Raw genomic sequence first — 23,346 nt, forward strand, 5'->3', positions numbered from 1 at the left:
TTGACATGTATAAGTAGCTTTCAAAGAAAAGTGCTTCAATGGTGAACGATTTTGTATCTTCTCGGTGTTCAATAATTGATTGTTTTAACGATTTGAATGACTTGCGTGTTTTTTCAAGTTTCCAATTAGCATGAAAGTCGATATTTTTCAAATGTATTTCTTTCGATACCATAGTGTAGGCCTAGTGTAACCTATCGTAATAATAACAAAAAGTTTTCGATTATTTGGCTAGGAAAATTAGAATCACTTTGTAGAATAATTAGCATAGAATTAAATTAGAAATAACATCTCTAATTTGTTTAATACAACCAATCAAGTGATGTTGAGGGAACTTAGTTCTACATGTAATAGACACAGTTTATGAATCGACTCAAATAATACGATCTTTTATCAATCGCTCTTATTAATTTTGGCGACAGAAATCTCTTTTGCCACTCCTTGGCCTAACCAAGCTATTTGTACTTGTGTTTACCGAAATTAGTAATTGATCAAATAACTATTGTGGTCCATGCAAATTCCAACTTTTGTTATTAAAGTGACACTTAGTCAGTGTTAAACCAACATTTCTGACAGTGATGTTAGTATTGTGTTACATAAGCATATACTCTTCGTCGAGAAATAGAGAAATATTGTGTAATTCTAATAAACCAAACGTTCTTAGCTTACTTAAATGCGTGCTGACTAAACTTTGGAAAGCCTTATGACTCTCTCTTTAAAATGATATATTTATTTACGCCACTTACCTGCTTGACTTGTGTAACCATAAAACCGAAATGCCCACTAGAAAATACAAACTTCTAGCATTGAAGCAGGCCTACGCGTAATCTTTGAAGAATTCAATGTAATGACGTAATCATCAGAAATTAACATAATATATGCCAACATGTTTTACTGATATCACCATGGTATTCGTTCAGATATTATATATGTATTATACTTACACATTGTCCTGGAAATTCCCCCGCATTATACGCATCGGTGACCGTATTAGACAACTTCTGTAAACATGTAGTGAACCGTAAGGAAGTATTCATTCTTATATTATAGATAGGTGTGTTGTTGCAAAACGTGAACGTGGAATTCTTAATGCACAACCCGATATTTTTCTGTCCAATCATAGTCATTGATCATTTCGACAGTCACTGTTGCTTTGCTTAATGATGGTCTCGTCGTTTCAATGGCTGCCCTCATTTCTTTTAACAAACGAATAGGCGTTTCTATGAACCACCTTGATCCACTGTTACACTTATTAAATTTATTGAATTTTCCTTCAATAGGAGATAGTTACTTGCTTCTCACTTACTACTTACTCAGTATTGAAAACATCAGGCCCTCATTGACTAGTTTCCATTGATGTATGTATTGCTTTTGAAGTGAGAAAAACAACAATGTATGTGCTTCAAATAAGCTGTATTATGATTAATAACAAGATATTTCTGTCACCACATCCGACAGCAAGGAGCAAATAATAGGATGCCTTATAATATATAAATTACGAATAGACAATGCATAGCAGCACAATTGTATAGAAGATCAACATGATTACATTTTAATTATATAATTACATCAACATTGTAGCAAATATATTTAAATTGAAAAATATTTACATAATTCATATTTACATTCCATAAAAAAGGATAAAAATACAAATACAGACGTCATCAATCACATTACGGGTGAGATACGTCATAAATACAGGGTAAGAAACGTCATCAATCACATTGCGGGGTAACAAACGTCATCAATCACATTGCTAGGTTGGAAACGTCATCCATCACATTGTGAGGTTAGAATCTCGTCAATCACATTATGGGGTTAGATACAATTACATTATGGGGTTATAATCGTCATCAATTACTAAATTAAAAATTAATTTAAACAGGGTTGTTTTCACAACCATAGTATGTTTCCACTCTTTGGACCATCGCGTCTCATCAATCAATGATCATAAGTATCACTTTTGTACCAATGTAAAAAAGACTGTACATCGTTTATAATATTCATTAAATAGAATATTCAATATCCTTGAAATAAGTCTGAATCTAGATGACTTTTAATAGTCAGTTCCAATCTACCTACTGACAGCTGCAGAATCAATTGATCGAACATAACGCACATGATGATTAGAGGTAACTCTAAACAGTGGTTACTTAGATTTGATAAAATACAGTTTAGATTGTTCTTGGTAATTTATATCCAAGTTCACCAGGAGGCATTATCAGTGATCTGGGCCCATTTGTAAATTTCTTTAAGTATGTCTTCAATGTTAGCACAAGCATCTCTTGCTACAGAAATGGTTTCCTTCGACTTCTTTAGCGGGTCTCGATGTTTGTCATCATTGTTGAGATCATTCAACACTTCTAACCATTCAAATTTAGCATCAGTTGCAGGTTGAATCTAACAAAAACAAGTAATAAGATACAAATAATGTATATTATCAATTTCTATATTTATAAGTATACAACTGTTAATAATATAACACATCATCGTTTTAATAACAATTATAATAATGATACTCAAGCGAGATTTTATGGATTTTACTATCAATGTAGATACAGTTATTAATACAAATAAACACTTTCCTTAACTATATATACTTACTATAAAGGATAGGTCTACTTACCGATACAAGATATTCAAACAGATCTCTAAATCTAATTTGAAAATCTTTCCACTTTCTACTATCTAGTACTTTCTTAACTCGTTGATCAACAGCTTTTTCAGGTTTCGGAATAATAATGAAGTCTACAGATTTAGCTTTGGAATTGGGATAATGTTTTTTTCCAAAATACTCCATAGCATGGTTTAGTATATTTCGGCCTTGCTGCAGTACAATAGAGATGTTAGTGGCTATTTTATCATCATCCATTAGAATGCTGTATTCCATTTCAAGTTGAAAATCTCGCAATGGTTTTATTTTTTTGCCTATAAAAGTTCCATTATCACACAAAGGCAATAGTTCAGCAAGTTCCTGTTCCAGGTTAAATTCTTTACTCCAGCTTTCGTGACTTTTAGTGACTGAAGCAATACTTTTCAAAGCAGACATTCTCAATGTATTGTCTTCTATCTTTTTCGTTTCTTCTAATAGTCGTTTCGCAGCATCTAAACTTCTCATTTTTGTTGCCAAAGTAAACATTCTTATCGCTTCAATGCTATCTCCTGATTCAGCTGCTTTCTCTCCTTTTGCTACACATAACTTCATTGTAAGTTGACGGACGTGGTCTTTCTCTTTCACACATGTCTCGCATTTAATAATCGATACAATATTATTACAAACATCCAGATTACCTATCTTCAAATTAACGTTGGCGAACTTAACGAGTATCGCAACCTCCTCGTCGTGGCGTGTATTTGGAGTATTTTCATAGTGAAATGCTCGTAATGCTCCTCTATAATAAGAACAAGCATTCTTAAAGTCATGTATCTGTTCGTGTAGCTCTGCATTTTGTAGATTCGGTTTAACTTTATCGCGACCTTTTGATTTTTTAATTTTTATATTAAAATGTTTCTTTAATTTTGAAATCACTTCATCAACACGCTTCCGTTGGTGTTCTATAAATTCGATAGGTTCATTACAAGAATTATTCTTGGCGAATAACTGAAGAGCAATTTTTAAACATATTTGTGTTCTGTTTGCTGCCTCATCGAACTGTTTTTTTGATCTGAAATACTTAGAATACTGTAGGTTTATGTTAAACGTGATAAATAGATCGTGTTTAAAATCAGATAATAGATTGTCAAAAGTTGAAATCGCCTCGGCATCTTTTCCCAAAGAGGCTAAGGCATCTGCCCTTTGTAATTTGGCTCCAGCATCAGATATATTTAGGCTGATCGCCTCATTAAGACACTCCAATTGTTTCTTTGTGTCATTCTTTTCTCGGTAAAGAACTGCCTCTTGAACTAAGATACACGCTGCTTGACCGTATTTTTCTTTCGCACATTCTATAACGTTCTGCGCTTCTTTAAAGTATATTGAATCGTATTTAGGTTCACTGCACTTCCAGTTTCCTTTGACGCTCCTACATTTGCAATCACCCATTCGGATATAGCATTGAGCTATGAGACTCAATACTTTTGTGTTTGAAGCTTTTTTTGTTGCTGTTTTCAGTAGATCCATTATTGTGACTTTGGCATTATTATTGCCGTTTTCGAATACAAGGCTATGAACGACAACTAGGTTGGATGATGTATTGTTCTTAGACTCTTGATGATATTTTCGTCTGTAAATATCAGCTAAAATCGTCTTAGCATATGCATGATCAGTATCTAATTCCAATACCTCTTTCATGATTTTTTCAACTTGGTTCATTCCATCAGACCACTCAAACTTGTATATATAACCTGCGTTTCTTCGCCATGTTATGAGTCCACGCATGAACTTCCACTCGACATTTTCTGGAAATTTCTTTGTTGCTAGTTTTAACTCATTCTCACTTTCTTTGTACCTAGAAAATGTTAATCTTGACAGAGCAAAACCTTTAGAAGCATGAACACTTGCCTCAAACATTCTTTTGTCGTTTTCCGCAGAATCCCGATATTCTGTAAGAAGGTTTTTGAGTTCCTCGTCATTGTTCTTCTTTTCACTTTGATTGCTTGGAAACCAACACTTTAATGCTAAATACATTGATTTATAACCATTTTTAATCGATTGAGGTATTTTATCAGGTAAGTCTGATATGGCACGAATAGCTTCCTCATTTGTTTCTTTCGCTGTTACAATATCATTCTCATCGTTGCCTTTAATGTCTGACATGTATAAGTAGCTATCAAACAAAAGCGCCTCAATTGATAACAGATCTTTATCCTCCTGGTGTTTAGTTGATTGTTTTAAGGATTTAAATGATTTACATGTATTTTCAAGTTTCCAATTAGCATGAAAGTCAACATCTTTTAGGTCAAGAATTTCCGGTTCCATCATGTATCCCTATACTGTTTCGTTTCAATAAATAAAGTAAGCAATATTAGATAACGTATAATAATAATAAAGCGTATTCATTTAGTGTTGATCATTGAAATATTCAAATACATTACTTGCAAGTTAAACAGTTATATTTTGTCAATGTATAGGAATATATATAATTATATTATTTTGTCTATGAAAGAGTAAGTAAAGTAGGCTACTATATCCAACTCAGTAGGCTTAGACTGGAAATTCAACTTTAAAATCCCGACAAGTAAATATGATACGTGGCCGGTTCAACCACACTTCCGGGATAAGGTTTAGTGCGCGAGAGTAATGTTATGAGATATGCAAGAGAATCAGAGTTTGCCTCTAAAATACAATTATTATAAACATAATTCAAAGCTGTTTAAAGGCCTATGATACCTGCCTATTAGAGTCTTATGTTTTTCTCTATGGAATGATGAAAATGAATGTATACAGTGTAGCATTTGTTTTAAATTTTACTTACCTCTGTCAGAAAATTTGCATTATGGAAAATCCAAACATTATGCGCATGCGTGACCATTTACACGGCTTATTCAATGAATTCAGTGAATCGTACGAAGTAGCCATTATCATGACACAACAAAATTAACGTATTGAATTTCACATTTGTTGCATTAATTTGTCTTATCTATCTTATTTATTTAACGCATTGTTTCCAACAATCCTTGTTCTGTCTTTATGTTGTTCTTTCTTTTTTTCATTACTCACATTTTTAAACATTTATTGTACCTGCCTTGCCTACCACAAGTGTCGATTGGAGTAATCCAATTGATGTATAACTTCTAGGGCTCTAACCTCTTCTTTTTTGCATATTTTTAAAATTTGATATGTTTATTTTGAATCAAAAGTATATTAATTATTTATTTTAATAATGTGGTCCTCTTCATCCAAAATATTACTAGGGCTATGTAATTTTAGTTTCTTTAAATTTTCAATCTAACTAATTTTGAAATGAAATGAAATTATCACAATGGTATCGGGTCTTATTATAATATTATTATCATCTGGAAATTCCCCACATTTTACGCATGGGTGATCATGTTAGACAGCTTGTTTAGATATTAGTGAATCGTAAGATCTAGAAACTATGCCTATTTATTATTATGTATAACAAGCAAAATCAATAATGTTATACATACATTGGTTACCAGAGAACCAGAATTAATAACCAAAGGACAAAAATGCACTGATTCAATACCTAGACAAAACTCTCTGGTTTGTATAATTTCAAGGATTTTTTTACTAAAAAATCAACATCAATAATCATAATTTAATTACAGTATAAAATTGAATTGCAAAAAAAAAAAGCTTGCAAAAGACAATGGCATTAAAACTGACTTAAATCTTTAAAAAGGAAATCTATTTACACTTGGGAGGATAAAGGAGTGGATATCAATGGGAAAAATGTAATCATCTGAGGTTTGCAGATGACATTGTTGTCCTGGGAGAGCAAATCAATGAAGTAGAGGATATGCTTAAAGACCTTGCAAATGCCAGCAAATGTTGTGAATTGAAAATGAATATGAAGAAAACAAAAGTTATGACAAATTCCATGGTACCTCATGGATCTGTAACTGTTAATGGCAATAAAATTGATGAAGTTAATGAATATATCTATCTGGGGCAGAGATTTAGCCTGAAAGAAAAGAATCAAGTACATGAGATAAAGAGGAGAATCAGATTGGGCTGGTGCCAATACGGAAAACTGAGCAACATCAGGTGAAATACCGTTTCAAAAAGAAGATCTTTAATCAATGCGTGTTACCAACCATGACATATGGAGCTGCGACCTAGGCACTGTCAAATAAAATGGAAAAGAAAATAGCAGCAGTGGACTGACAGCGGCTGATGATGATTTACACTTATATTAATAATATTTTGCTTCAGAGACAGTATTGAATTCATATTGTCATCAATTTGACTATTTAAACATTATTTTTCTATACATGATTTATTCCATTTATTACAGTATTTAACATTATTCAGGTGATGAATTCATTATAAACAATCACACGATAAAAAATGTTTTACATTAACTTAGCCATAAGAAGCGCGTTTACACATCAACAAATGTGGCTTCATTCCGCAAATGCTGGCTAGATTTTCTTTATAAAAACATTTCTATTATTTTCTTTATTGGTACTGTTATTATTACATTACCCCTACAATGAAAATTTAACCATTGTATAGTTCACATTACAAGTTAACCATAGAATTACTCAATCAAAGAATAAAAGGAATAAAAACACTCGTATTCTTGGTATGTTTTAACATGTTATGATTATTATGCGAGTATCTCAAGACCAGGTGTAGTTAGGGCTAGATAATAATGTCACATATCATTTTGTAGTGTGTTTGCCTATGTGCTTTGTCTTTGTCCTACTCAGAAGTCAATCGTTTTGTGTTCGTAGGCTTCCCAGGGAAGAGTTAAAAATAACTCTTCCCTGATCCACATGGGCGCAGCCATCTTGAATCTTTGTTTACAACTATAGCGCCACCAATCATAAAATAAATCTTAATCAACTACAGCATGACGCCCTCATCGGTCAAAAACTAGTTTTTTTTTATCGATAAAACTCGCAACATAATAAATCCTCATAATCCAATAATTATACTCTTCTCTAAATAATATAATTACTTATAGGTCAATTACTGACACGCAACTAGTCCGAGAAAAAATATCTCCAATGTAATTATTAACTAAATTTTACCACTCTATATGACTGATCGGACAGCGAGATACACTAGCTGATTCTGTAGGCACAAAGCGAACAGTTCAAACATAACATTCGCTTGTATACCAATAATGAGAACAATAATTAATAATCAGGAAAAACATTCACCGATTCAATGGGGAGGCAAAAACACTTGTATATATCAAGATATCTTAATTTTTTTTTAATGCATCAATAATCATAATTTAATTATTTACCTACGCCCTACTATCCATCTACTTCAGGAGACCACTATACAATTCCATTATTAGGATCAGAAAAAATAATACAATAACATACATCTATATAAAAACATTCCTGTATAACTGTTAGCAATATTAAGGATTGTAGATACTATTTGAGTATGCATAAACACATCTTGTAAATGGGCACTAGAAAAAACTAAAAGCATTTGATCATTAGTTACATAAAATAAGGTGTGCCATTCATTTTTACGGTCTTGGCGAATTGATTTTGTCAAGCACCAGTAACCAAACACCATTTGTAAATTTCTTCAAGTATTTCTTCAATGTTAGAACACATATCTCTTGCCACAGAAATTGTTTTACTCGAGTTTTCTAGTGAGCGTTGATACCTGTCTTGATTGTTGAAATAAACAAGATCTTGCAACCATTTAAACTTTTCATTAGTTGCAGGTTGAATCTAAAATAAACAATTGATTAGAAATTTGTATTATTATATCTATATATATACCACCTTCACCAACAATTGAGAGTGCTCTAATTAACACTTTATTCCACTTAATTGATTATAGTTTAGTTGTATTTAGTAGGCCTATAATTATATTTTTTATTACTAAAAGTTTGTACTTAATCGTCTCATTTTTATAATTTCGTTCTTGATATTACTGGAATATTTAGAGTCAATCTGTTTGAGGTTTTGCCTAAATTATTAATTTAGTTTCTGGAAATTTTATAAAAATATTCATCGAATGTTGCCTATTCAGGTCATACTGCATCAATATATATATTGTATAGCCTCATGGGTATAAAAACGTTAAAGTATTCAAACGTCGTAGACGTGCTACTAATGTAGCGCCAACACAGTAGTATTATTTGAAAATTACCTTAACAAATAGTTCTTCAATAAGATGGTAAAATTTGTCATTATATTATACTCCTTGAATAAAGCTTTTTTTACTAATTTATTTATTTCCTTTCTTACTATTTAATTTAATTGTATTTGTTAGTGTGTTGTGGAATTTATTAAAAAACAAAATGTATTTAATACAAATTTTAATAATATTTTATATATTGCTTTCCTAATTTACTAGGCCTATTGATATAAATGTTGGTAATGCAGATTAGACAGTTTGTGTCTTTATAATAACCGCACTAAATAAACTAAAACGGCCGTAGTATACAGTAGCTTAACTTACCGATATAAGATATGAAAATAGAAGATTGAATTTAATTGAAAAATCTCTCCAAAGCATATTTTTAATTCGTTGACCAACATTTTTGGTTGGTGTTCCCATCGGAATAACGATGAAGTCTCTAGGTCCACCCTTGTAATTAGGATAATGTGTGTTTTCAAAATACTCCATAGCATGATTCAGTACATTTCGGCCTTTCTGCAGCACAGTAGAGATATTAGTAGCTATATTATCATCATCCATTAGTATGCTGTATTCCATTTCAAGTTGGCATTCTCTCAATGTCTTTAATTCTTGGCCAATCAAAGATACGTCATCACATGAAGGCAGCAGTTCTTCAAGTTCTTGTTTTAAATTAATCTCTTTACGCCAGTTTTCGTCATCTTTAGCGACTGAAGCAATACTTTCTAAAGCAGATATCCCCAATGTATTGTCTTTGATCTTCTTGGTTTCTTCTAATAAACGTTTCGCACAAACTAAACTTCCCATTTCTGTTGACCGCGTAAACATTCTTATCGCTGTAAGGTGATCTCCTGATTCAGCTGCTTTCTCACCTTTGGCTACAAATAAATCCACTGTAAGTTGACGGACGTGGTCTTTCTCTGTCACACATGTCTCGCATTTAATAATCGCTAAAATATTACTACAAACATCGTGATTACCCATCTTCAAATTCACTTTAGCAAACTTGAAAAGTGTATCAACCTCCTGATCATGGTTAGTATTTGGTGTATTTTCATAGTGAAATGCTCGCAAAGCTCCCCTATAATATGAACAAGCATTCTTAAAGTCACCTATCTTTTCATGTAACTTGGCATTTTCTAGATTTGGTGCAACTTTATGTCGACCTCTCGAATGTGAAATAGTGATATTAAACGATCTTCTTAAAAATGTAATTATTTTATCAACACTGCTTTGTTGCTCATCTATAAACTCAATAAATCCATTCCCAGAAGTGTTCTTCACGAATGATTGAAGAGCAATATTTAAACATTCTTGCTTTCTAAATAATGCCTCGTCATATTGTCTTACCGATATAAGATAACTTGCATAGTTTTGGTTTACGTGAAACATGACAAATGGATCATCTTTAAAATCAGATAATAGGTTATCATACACGGCACTCGAATCCTCAATTTTTCCAAAAGAGGCTAAGGCATTTGCCTTTTGCATTTTGTCTGCAGGGTCAGATGGTTGCAATCTGATTGCATTTTCAAGACACTCCAGTTGTCTGTTTGGGTTATTTTTTTTCCGGTAAAGAACTGCCTCTTGAACAAAGATACACGCTGCTTCCCTATAATTTCTTTTCGAATATTCTATAACATTTTGAGCTTCTTTAATGTATATTGAATCATATTTAGGTTCACTGCACTTCATGTTTCGTTTTACTCTTCTGCATCGGCATTCACCCATTCGGATATAGCATTGAGCTATGAGACTCAGAAGTCTTGGCATGGAAGCCTTTTCTTTTGCTTCGCTGAGAAGATTCATTATTTTGATTATTCGAGGATCATTCACATTTGCAAATACAAGACTGTGATCAACATCCTGGTTAGATGATGTATTTTGAATAAATTCCTGTTCATATTTTCTTCTGTAAATATCAGCTAAGACCGTCTTGGCATATGCATGATCAGCATCTAGTTGCAAGACGTCCGTCATGATTTCTTCAGCACGATTCATTTTATCAGACCACTCAAACCCAAACTTGTATATTGTGTACCTTCGCCATGTAATGAGTCCAAGCATAAACTTCCACTCGACATTTTCTGGACATGTCTGTGTTGCTAGGTTCAGTTCACTCTCACTTTCTTCGTACCTGGAGAATGATAGCCTTGAAAGCGCAAACCCTTTAGTTGCATTAACACTCGCTTGAAATCTTTGTTTGTCTTCTTCTGAAGCATCCTTATAGGCTGTAAGAAGGTATTTAAGTTTCTTGTAGATTTCTTCTTTTTCTCTTTGTTTTGTTGTAAACCAGCATTTTAATGCCAAATACATTGATTTATAACCATCTTTGATTGATTCACTTGTATTTAAGTTTGTTATGGCACAGAACGCTTCTTCATTTTTTTGCTTTGCTGTCGCAATATCCTTCTCATCGTTTCCTTTAAAATCTGACATGTACAAGTAGCTTTCAAATAAAAGTGCTTCAATGGTGAACGATTCTTTGTCCTCTCGGTGTTCAGCAATTGATTGTTTTAACGATTTAAATGATTTAGATGTATTTTCAAGTTTCCAATTAGCATGAAAGTCAACATCTTGTAAATCAAGACTCTGCCGCTCCACTGCGAATACCTGTATTTCAGAAAATGTCATTTGAGTAGGAAGATTACTGTGGTATACACGCATGCACTTAAAAATAAAACAAATCCATTTTTAGATGGATTGCTTCATGGTTACTAGTAGTGATTTTGAGTTGGACAGGAAATTATTATTGCTTCATGCATCGAAGATATGATATGCATTGCTGACATAACAAACAATGTGGAGCATCGACAATGATTAAAACACTATTTATTGTATATGTAGATAATACTAACATCTTTAAATTTCCCATATCTTGTGAATAGAACAAGATTGTCACGAAGGTATACAAGTGGAATATAGGTTTTGCGTGAGATAAAACGTAATAATACAAAAACGTGGATTATGTAACAGGTATTGCCTTTAACAGTTTGTTTTGAATGACTAAATATAGACACAGCAACGAATCGTATACATTAAACATAATCTGGCTGTATGAACGAATAGTGCAGTTTTTACTTACTTGAATTTCTGTTTTCTCAATCTCATCCTGTTGAGAAAGCACATGAATATATGTATACAAAGCAATGAATATTTATGAGTTGGATGGTGGAGAAAGATGAGTTGAAAGATTGACTGCTATTATAGTTTAATATATAGGCCTAGCAGTCTCTTTAAACGAATGAAATTAAATATTATCCACCAGCCAACCACAAAACATTTATTATTTGTTTTATAACACACCTAGGCTACTACTACTACATTGAATTGTCAACGGAACATATTTAGGCCTCGCCAGGCTGGCAAGCGACAATGAAAATCGCTAGGCAACTTAAACTGGTCAATGCTAATTTTGTTTTTTCAAAGGTTTCACGTCTTGTATAGTTCCATTAATTAATTAATTAATTAATCAAAACGTAGTACAAAGGATCTAAAGCTTTTTTGGTCGAAATATTATTACATTTCTAAAAAAATGTTAGTTCCGATCGAGTGCCATTTTCAGTGTTTCAATGTTACGGCACTGGTATGTAGCTATACCATATGGAATGCCCGCTTTAAACCGACGTGGAAAAGTGTTTCCTAATAATGTATTTTTTTTTATAGCAATCTGAATGTTATGCTTTTTGGATGTGTTTTATACTATTTACCTTCTTATTTTAGTGTTTTGTATTTGTTGTCTTGTTTTGCCCTGCATCTTGGTCCTCCAAGCTGTGACCTGGGATGTTTGTTACATTCTTATGTTTTTTTAATTTGAAATAAAGAATGATTTTACTACTAAATAATGATTCCAAACCAATAGGCGGCGCTATTTCATGCGGAGATATTCACAGTTGGCTTTGAAATTGTTTTTCGTACGCGAGTAGATTTTATTTCGTACAAAAATGCTGAAAATGTGCTATCACACGATCATTTAATAGTCTTTTTAATCAAACGCTATGTGACCAACAATCGTCCAATCAAATCACAAGAATATATTTAGGTGTGTATAAAAAGTAATAAAAAAAACACGTGCATGTAGATTATGTAACAGGTATTGAATTAATTTTACTAGAATGAACTGAATGACTAACTACATAGAGACACAACAACGGACCGTATTAGACATATAAATCTGTCTCCAAGAACCAATATTATTACTCACATAAACTTCAATAGTTTCTTGGATTTCCTCAATCTCATCCTGTTAAGAAAGCACATTCGGAGAACCATTAAATTATAATTATGTCAACAAGGTATAGGCGGTAGTTGTCAAAGTAAACATCTTTTTATACGTTGGTTGTACTTATTGTTACCTTATACTGACTACGTCTTTCTGATTTTTCTGATTCAGAAACAAGAGTTTGTGAAGTTGTTGCAGTAGTAACGGTGGTATTAACGTTGAGACCTACATAAAAAAGAGCATTGTTTCATTTGTTTCACACAATGGTGATAAGTATTTGATATGTCGTATTTTTTACTGAAACGCACAGTGCCGCAACTAATAGCTAGTTATCAGGTTAAAAATGTTTTAACCTAATTGGAGTCTATTACTACAAATAAATTTTTTTTTTATAAAGAATAGGCCTACCGACAGGCCATACATATTTAATTTATATATTGTCATAAACAATAATAATAATAGCTTTCTAACTCTAGCTAAATGATTTTCTCATTATGCAGGAATATGTGGACTAACTTATTTCTCACCTTCTCCGTTTAGCTTATTTAGAGCTTCTATGTATGTTTGATGATCAAACTGTGTCTCCCAAGTCTGTTCAAACTCTTGCCAGTGTTTCTCTGTAAACATTATTCCAGCTATATCTTTCAGAAGTTGTCCACTTTGATGCAGATTCCATATATTTGTAAGAGCTCTGGGATCCACTAAAGATACATGAAATACTATGGATCCCTCTGTTATTTCTAAAGCTTTACTACAACCACGGCATAAAACGTAAAAGTAAGGTTCAATTTCGTTTAGTTTGTCAAAACATACTCCTGAAATCTCCACTTTCATTCGTTCATGTCTTTTTGGAAGCGATTGATCTTCAGAATCCTCAGCTTTTTGTTTTAGTGTTATCGCTAGTGCAACGCCTTTAGGAGGAGAAATTAATAATTATTGTTATATCTATTTTAGAAAAAGAAAACCTGTTGAATAAAAACATTTATATTGGAAGAATTTGAAACAAATATAATGAACACTATTGTATATAATTTACAGACGAAAACTGAATAAAATAAATTATACTGTGAATGCACATTGTTAATGTTTAAAATGATATTAAACAAACCAATTACATACTATTGTTAAGTAGATGATTCTTTGCTTTTTTGTTAAGACAATTTGCAAACTTGTTTTTTTTTTCTGATCCCTCTTCAAGAATTCCATCTCTCTCTAACCGCAGTACTAAATCCCAGGTAGTTGGGAAATCATCGGTTAACTCATAGTAATCTTTAATGCCACTTAACTCATCTGGCCCAACGTCTCGCAATGCATTAAACAGGCTCTTTCGATAGTTTGACAGCTTTCCCTTTTCCTTATTTTCAGCATTTTTATTAGCACCTCCATCTAATATATATTCAGTTACAAGATCTTCTGCCTTTTTCAAACATGACAGTTTTGCGATATCTAATAAAAGGTGAACATTATCATGTGCAATAAACCCAAACTCTTCTAGTGAATTTAGTAACTGATGTCCTGAAGTTGCAGTTATGAGGTCACTATAACACAGTATGTTAAATAAGCAAAATCTCAACCATTTGAACTTGTGGGAATCAAAGATTTGACCGAATTTACGTTTGAAGTCCTTGAACTTTTCAGGGGCATCATTGTCTGCCATTTCACTAAAACGTTTTTGTCTGAAACAAATAATGAAATGAAAAACCTTGTTAGACCTACGTCGTTATGCCAGAAATCTGAACATATTTCATAATAAACTACAGTAGTTAAAGTAATTAAAAGTTTTTCTAAATGTAATTTATGTGTTTAGAACCTATTCTGTTTCAACGACTTAATTTGTCTGGCAACCACTATACTGTATTTACTATGTTTAGAATCAGATATGAGAAGATGCGTTAAGTGCATGTTGGAATGCCTTTGGAAAACTACTATTATTTTATTATAGGTTGTAAACAAGAAATGATTTATAGACCGGAGTAAAACAGGAAAGCATAGTCTCACCTATACTATTTATCGCATATATGGACATATATTAAAACATAATACAACCACCACAAGTCGTATCATGCTGACGCAGACATGGTAATTGTAATTGTAATATTTATTGCCATCCATATAAAAAAGTAGACAGGTCAAACAATTTTTACCACAATAATACAAGAAAAATAAGTTACAATATATGGAATAGCAGAGGATAACCCTTTAAGCTCAAGAGCTTGTTTCAGAAGGGGTCCTCAACATAAAAACAAATTATATTAACGTAAAAATTCAAATATAAAGTATGATAATTATAATTTAGATATTAAACAGATATTTTATAAGTAAAAGGTTGTAAATTAGGTTTCGTTTATAAAACGACATTTCATAGAAAAATATTTTAAATATGTATAGTTTATATTCAATTAATTATTATTGACAATGTAATTAGATTTTTATTTTACAATTAAGATTAAATTAAATATTGACTATTGGTACTAAATTGTCATTTGTGAGGCAAGATATTTATTTAGAGCTACATTGAAGGCATATCATCTACCCAGCCGAAAAAGGAGAAATAGAGAGAGCAATGCATAATTGGAACGAATGCTTAAGCAGGCATAAAGATAACCGTTTCAAAGACTGACATCCTCGGTGTCAGTAGGGAAAAATTTAACATCACTATCAATGGAGAAACTGTGAATAAATATCTAGGAAACATCATCATGGGAGAAGGTGGAAACAAACATTGAATTGGGAAAGGTGCTCTGTAACCCATTCTAAAAGACAGACATGTACCAAAAAATCAAAACAGATCATCTTTGATGTATGGTACAGAAGCATGACAATAACCACAGCGGATTTGAGTAGGATACAAGCTTCAGAAATGAGAAGCCTCAGAGCAAACAAAATAATAAATGAGGAGATCCGCAGACACGTAAGACACATCCGCAATAAATTGAGCTACAAGATGGCCTGTTCATTTGAAGAGAATGGATGAGAAGAGGGTAGCAAAAACATGTTGGAACTGGAAACCTCGTGGCAAAAGACCAATAGAATGGCTGGATACAATTAAAGACACCCTAAAATAGGAATAACATGCCCAGACGTAAGAGAACTTAAAAGTCACGGTCAAATGATGGACAGGCCAAAGTGGAGAAAGAGGCTAGCACCATTGACCTGGGAGCTGTAGTAAGAAGTAAGTAAAGGTTTCAAAGAAGTATGTATACTATGAGGAAATTATTTTTACAAACATCAGTTAATGTTAGGCGAATTAGGAAAGGACATTTTTTTTATATTTTAAAAAATCATTTATATATTATGGTACATTGATCAGAGTATTGCACCTTCAACAAATATATAATTGGAAACAGAAAACAATTGCTTTTTAAAAACTGTTTAGTAGTACGATTTGATTTGATACGAGTTGATGCTTTTCTAAAGAAAGAGAGCTGTTATTGTCCACAAATACATAATAATATCATACAATGCATTGTGATAAATCCAAGCATGACTGACTTCGAAAATAATCAAAATGCCTAGAGTAGTATACCATACAGTAAATGGTATGTTTTGCTTCTTTCATGATTTGCCATTTAAGGCGGTATCCAAATTTAATTAACATGGCTTTTTTAAACACTTCAAGATAATTCAATTTGTTTCCATTTCCCTTGGTCTAATAAAGATCTTTATACATAGTATATTAAAGGTGTCTCTAATAAAGAAAAGGGACATAAATATACTGCTAACAAATTACATCAACGACTGATGTAGAGAGGGCGCTTGCGTCTGATGACATAAGAACTAATATGACGTTGCACAACAAACGTAGGGTATGACCGTCATTGTGTTTTTGTTTTTTCAATAATACGAATTACACTATAATAATGTGAACTAAATGCATCGAGAAAAATTGCAATCGAGTGATATGAATTCCGTTACGGTGAAAAAACAAATGCATCTCGTAGAAATATGGAAATGCTATATGAATTCCGTTGCGATGAATAAAACACACCGGGTAGAAATCGATCTGGTAAATTTGTATCGAGTATATTATTGTGTCATCCATTTTGTGAATTAGATGGGAACGTTTTAAATTACTTGCGGTCTAACATATTATAAATAAACAATAGTAGTTGAACATTGCATATTTATATAAAGAGCAATACGCAGAGGTGGAAGCAAACAAAATTAATAAAAATAAACTATGTGGACAAATAGTAGGACCAAGAAAACGATGGCTTGATACAATTACACCCTAAAAAAGAATAACATACCCAAACGTACAGGAACTTAGAAGTGACGGTCAAATGATGGACAGACCAAGCTAGGGAAAAGTGCTAGCACCACTGACCTGAGACTGCTGTAGTAAGAAGTAAGTAAGAATATTATAATAATTGTTTTACAAACATCAGTTAATGTTAGGCGATTTAGCGTTACGTTTGCTGTCATTTCCAGGGAAATTGTTTTAAAAAATCCTCATTGATATTATGGTACATTGATAAGAGTATTGCACCTTCAACAAGTGAAGTAAATATAGGCCTATAATTGGAATAAGAAAAACCTTTGCTTTTTTAAACTTTTAATTGTATATCAAAAGTACGATTTTTGAGAACTGTTATTGTCGACGCTACATAATAGAAATAATAATATCATACAATGTATTGTGATAAATCCAATGCTTGACAGACTTTGAACAACGATCAAAGGTCTAGTAGTATACCATACAGCAAATGGTATGTTTGCTTCCTTCATGATTTGTCGTTTAAGGCGGTATCCAACATTAACATGGCTTCACCTCCTTCAGAAAAATTTAATTGTTTCGGTTTTCCTTGGTAGCTACATATAAAGATCTTTATACGTAGTCTATTAAAGGTGTCTCTAATAAAGAAAAGGGACATAGGGCTATTGTTTTCTAACACTGTGTCTATTATTATTGTTAATTGCTACGGGATATATGCTAGAGAATGCACAGAATATACCGAGGCCTGGTTTTACTTTAGAATTGAGACCACCACAAAATGGTCATTATATGATTACTTTATGATCGATATTACAATACATTTTATTCTAAACAAGTCGTGTGCTAGGTCTTATAATAGGCCTACATAACGATCACGATTTGTGTTTTCTATACGTTATCGTATCGTATCGTATAAAACACAACTAGAAAACAACACTGGGCCTACTACCACTAGACCTACGGTACTGTAGCTCTATAAACTGTTAGACTATTCTAAATTATATTCATTTTGTTTCATCCTCTACAGATGCCTTACCTGTAATTCAGTTCTCTTACACCATACCAATGATCATAGCCAAAATATTACCAAATGTTTTTTCCTAAAAATATGATAGCAATTAGACCGTGAATAAATACTGCTGCTAACAATTACACCAACGACTGATGCAGAGAGGGCGCTTGCGTCTGATGACGTAAGAACTAATATTTAGCATACACAACAAACGGGTTGACTCCTAAAACAAAAAGAACAATCGTCATTTAATCTGCCATGCATTCAAGGAGGCACCGAAGCCCTCTATCAACAAGGCCTATGTTACAGACATAGAAAAGCCCAAAATCAATTCCAGCAGAAGTTGTCGTCGTGACGTTTGTTTGTGGCGAGACTATTGTATGGTTAATATATATATATATATAAAACACCTCTTGAGTTGAGTATAAATATACACTTCCTTGTCCGGGGAGTTTGCCGCCTCGTAATAATTTGTTCTGATCTAACTAGAATACTTTTATTTATTTACCTCATTAATCTTGCAACAAAATAAAACGACAAATTGTGAAATTGTGAATTGTTTAGCTTTAATTTAATAATGGTTTAGATGTGATTTTCTATGATGGTATTATAATCTGTAAAGTTGTTTCAATTAAGCTTTTTCAATTTATATTGAATTAAATGAATACATACATTGAATAAATAATAATAATTACCAACAATATAAATAGCATTAATCATAACGATGGAATGCGATGGAAGACAAAACACAGTTTTGTATCTTTGTTCATCGCTCTATCAAAGATAGGTTTTGATATATTTCAGTATTATTGCAAGGTGCTTAGAAATTCTTTATTTGTGTTTACATTGATTGTTAAAGATCATTGTCAAAGCTACAACTTCTCGACTAACCCTTTTTAACATACTATTAATTATACAAGAATTAAACAATTTTATTCTAATTTCATCAAAATCGAATGACGGAAAGTTCATTTTTTCTACCGTAGTTTTAATTGTTAGAGAGACAGTGAACGTACTTGATCTAACTACTGATGCCAGTCTTTCTATTAATCTTTAGTCTATGCTTTAATCAAGTGGCTGGTTGACTTAATATAGTGAGACAAAGCTAAGTTGATATATGTTGTCAATGTCAAACCAGAGCCTCATCTTTAATCACGATTCGTTTACCGTGATCCAGCACCATTTATAAATTTCTTCAAGAATTCCTTCAATGTTTGAACACATATCTCGTGTAATAGAAATGTTTTTACTCGAGTATGTTATTTTGCCTCCATGTTTGCTTTGGTTGTTAAGATCACTGAAGTCTTGCAGCCATTTAAACTCATCATTAGTTGCAGGTTGAATCTGAAATAAACAAATGAAAACAATTTAATCTATTATAAATTACTAATATTAACTTGGATATTATACGGTGTAAATTTTTACCTACTAAGTTGGATCTATAGAAACTTACCGATTTAAGGTATTCTAACAGATGTGGCAATTCATTTTCAACATCTTTCCAATGGCTTTCCTTTAATTTCTTTAGCATTTGGTTTTCAACAGATCCTCGATCTTCGTTTCTAATTATAATGAAATCTAAAGATTTAGGTGTATGGGGTTTAGCCTTACCCTTCTGCTCCTTAGGTTTGGGATAACCATGTTTGTTTCCTAACAACGCCATAGCATGGTTTAGTGAATCACGTCCTTTCTGCAGCACAGTACAGATCTTATCAGATATTATATCAGCATCACTATCCATTAGAATGCTGTATTCCATTTCAAGTTGGCAATTTCTTAATGTCTTTAATTTTTGGCCCATCAAAGATCCATCATCAGAAGAAGGCAAAATTTCTGCAAGTTCCTTTTTTAGATTAAACTCTCTACTCCAGTTTTCGTCATCTTTAGCGACTGGAGCAATGCTTTTCAAAGCAGACATTCTTGATCTAGTATCTCCCGTCCGTTTCGTTTCTTCTAGTAAACGTTTCGCACCATCTAAACTTCTCCTTTCTGTTGCCCGCGTAAACATTCTTATCGCTTCAAGGCTATATCCTGAATCAGCTGCTTTCTCTCCTTTTGCTACAAATAGGTCCATTGTAAGTTGACGGACGTCTTTCTCTGTCACACATGTCTCGCATTTAATAATCACCAAAACATTACTACAAACATCAAAGTTACCCATCTTTAAATTCACTTTAGCAAACTTAAAGAGTGTATCAACCTCCTCATCATGTCTTGTATTTGGCATTTTCCCGTAATGAAATGCTTGCAAGGCATCCTTATAATACGAACAAGCATTCTTAAAGTCACCTATCTGTTCATGTAATGTTGCGTTTTCTGTATTTGGTGCAACTTTATCTCGACCTTTTGAATGTGAAATGTTGACATCAAAATGTTTTTTTAAATATTTAATTATTTTATCTACATTGCTTTGTTGCTCATTTATAAACTCAATAAGCCCATTCTCAGAAATTGTCTTTACGAATGACGTTAAAGCAATCTTTAAACACTCTTGGTTTCTGAAAATTGCCTCATCATATTGTTTTACTGATACAAAATAACGTGCATAGTTTCGGTTTACGTCAAACATGACAAATGAATCGTGTTCAAAATCTGATAATAGATTATCAAACACGCAAATCGCATCTTCATGTTTGTCCAGAGAGGCTAAGGCATTTGCTTTTTGCATTTTGGCTCCAGCGTCAGATGGTAAGAGTCTAATGGCATTTTCAAGACACTCCAATTGTTTGTTTGCGTCATTCTTCTCTCGATAAAGAACTGCCTCTTGAACAGAGATACACGCTGCTTCACCGTATTTTTCTTTTCCATATTCTATAACATCATGAGCTTTTTCAAAATATATTGAATCGAATTTAGGTTCACTGCACTTCCGCTTTCCTTCAATTCTTTTACATATGCATTCGCCCATTCGGATATAGCATTGAGCTACGATACTCAATATTTTTGGTCTGGAGGCGTTTATTTTTGCTTCGTTGAGTAGGTTCATTATTTGTATTATATAAGGATCATCCGTCTTCTCAAACACAAGAGTATGACCAACATTTTGGTTGGCCAATTTGGTTTTTGTAGACTGTTGATGGTATTTTCTTCTGTAAACATCAGCTAAAATCGTCTTGGCATATGCATGATCAGCATCTAGTTCTAATACTTCACCCATGATTTCTTCAGCCCGATTCAGTCCATCTGACCATTCAAACTTGTATATACGTGTGTACCTGCGCCAGATCAGGAGTCCAAGCGTAAACTTCCACTCAACATTTTCTGGACATGTTTCTGTTGCTTGCTTCAGCTCAGACTCACTTTCTTCGTACCTCGACAATGTTAATCTTGACAGCGCAAAACCTTTAGTCACATGTACACTTGCTTTAAATCTTTTTTTGTCTTCTTCTGAACCCTCTTGATAAGCTGTAACAAGGCGTTTGAGTTCCTTGGCGATTTCTTTTTTTTCGCATTGATTGGTTGTAAACCAACACTTTAATGCCAAATGTATTGATTTATAACCATCTTTGATTGATTCACTTGTATTTAAGTTTGTTATGGCACAGAACGCTTCTTCATTTTTTTGCTTTGCAGTCGCAATATCCTTCTCATCGTTTCCTTTAAAATCTGACATGTACAAGTAGCTTTCAAATAAAAGTGCTTCAATGGTGAACGATTCTTTGTCCTCTCGGTGTTCAATTGATTGTTTTAACGATTTAAATGATTTAGATGTATTTTCAAGTTTCCAATTAGCATGAAAGTCAACATCTTGTAAATCAAGACTCTGCCGCTCCACTGCGAATACCTGTATTTTATTAACAGAAAATGTCATTTGAGTAGGAAGATTACTGTGGTATACACGCATGCACTTTGATTGATATAAAATATAAACAAATCCATTTTTAGATGGAGTGCTTCATGGTCACTAGTAGTGATTTTGAGTTGGACAGGAAATTGTTATGACGATTATTATTATTGTCTTACGAAGCTACAATGCTTAATGCATCGAAGATATGATATGCATTGCTGACATAACAAACAATGTGGAGCATCGACAACGATTAAAACACTATTTATTGTATATGTATATGTACTAAAATATTTAAATTTATTTCCCATATCTTGTGAATAAAACAAGATTGTCACGAAGGTATACAAGTGGAATATAGGTTTTGCGTGCGATAAAACGTAATAATGCAAAAACGTGGATTATTTAACAGGTATTGCATTTAACAGTTTGTTTTAAATGACTCTGGCTCTATTAACCAATAGTGCAGTATTACTTACTTTAATTTCTTGTATTTTCTCAATCTTATCCTGATCCTGTTGAGAAAGCACATCATTAGTTAATTATTTAGAACCAACAAAGCAAGATAGTCACGTGGTACAGTATACAAGTGGGATGTAGGCTTGCACATCGTACATATGTGAGATAATAACAAATAATGAATATTTATGAGTTGGATGGTGGAGAAAGATGAGTTGAAAGATTGACTGCTATTATAGTTAAATATATAGGCCTAGCAGTCTCTTTAAACGAATGAAATAGTATCCACTATCCAACGACAAATCATGTATTATTTGTTTTATAACACACCTAGGCTACTACTACTACATTGAATTGGCAACGGAACATATTTATAGGCCTCGCTAAGCTGGCAAGCGACAATAAAAATCGCTAGGCAACTCAAACTGGTCAATGCTATTTCTGTTTTTCAAAAGGTTTGTATAGTTCTCATTCATTAATGAAAACGTAGTACAAACGAACTAAAGCATTTTTGGTCGAAATATTATTACATATTGCTATCAAAAAATGTTACTTCCGATCAAGTGCCATTTTCAATGTTTCAATGTTACGGCACTGGTATGTAGCTATACCATATGGAATGCCCGCTTTAAATCTACGTGGGAATAGTGTTCCCTAATAATGTTTTTTTTTTATAGCAATCTGAATGTTGTGCTTTTTTGATGTGTTTTATACTATTTTTACCTTCTTATTTAGTGTTTTTTATTTGTTGTCTTGTTTGGCCCTGCATGTACTTGGTCCTCCAAGCTGTGACCTAGGATGTTTTTTTACATTTTTATGTTTTTTTTATTTGAAATAAGGATGATTTTACTACTAAATAATTATTCCAAACCAATCAAAACAACAGGCGGCGCTATTTCATGCGGAGATT

General features: G+C 32.7%; 1 protein-coding gene and 1 long non-coding RNA gene across 2 annotated transcripts; both read right to left on the reverse strand.

Annotated features, from left to right (window-relative positions):
• Nucleotides 1–6,971: 6,971 nt before the first annotated feature.
• On the reverse strand, nt 6,972–9,127 carry LOC144852383 (uncharacterized). Its single transcript, XR_013614288.1, has 2 exons — nt 9,062–9,127; nt 6,972–8,325 (listed from the first exon to the last, which is right to left on the reverse strand). It is a non-coding gene; the product is annotated as an uncharacterized LOC144852383 (long non-coding RNA).
• A 9,620-nt stretch (nt 9,128–18,747) lies between these two features.
• LOC144840121 (uncharacterized) lies at nt 18,748–22,001 on the reverse strand. The gene is made up of 2 exons (XM_078695831.1): nt 19,644–22,001; nt 18,748–19,534 (listed from the first exon to the last, which is right to left on the reverse strand). Exons 1-2 carry the CDS (start codon nt 21,999–22,001, stop codon nt 19,343–19,345), a joined length of 2,550 nt encoding a protein of 849 aa, XP_078551957.1. The 3' UTR covers nt 18,748–19,342.
• Nucleotides 22,002–23,346: the final 1,345 nt, after the last annotated feature.

This window comes from Antedon bifida, chromosome 1 (genome assembly GCF_963402885.1).
Source record: "Antedon bifida chromosome 1, ecAntBifi1.1, whole genome shotgun sequence".
NCBI classification, from domain to species: domain Eukaryota; kingdom Metazoa; phylum Echinodermata; class Crinoidea; order Comatulida; family Antedonidae; genus Antedon; species Antedon bifida.

Coding starts and splice junctions, on each gene's coding strand:
- LOC144840121 (XM_078695831.1), bottom strand. CDS start 22,001: ATGACATTTTCTGTTAATAAAATACAGGTATTCGCAGTGGAGCGGCAG. Junction 19,535..19,643: donor TGTTAGAATACCTTAAATCG/GTAAGTTTCTAT, acceptor TGTTTATTTCAG/ATTCAACCTGCAACTAATGA.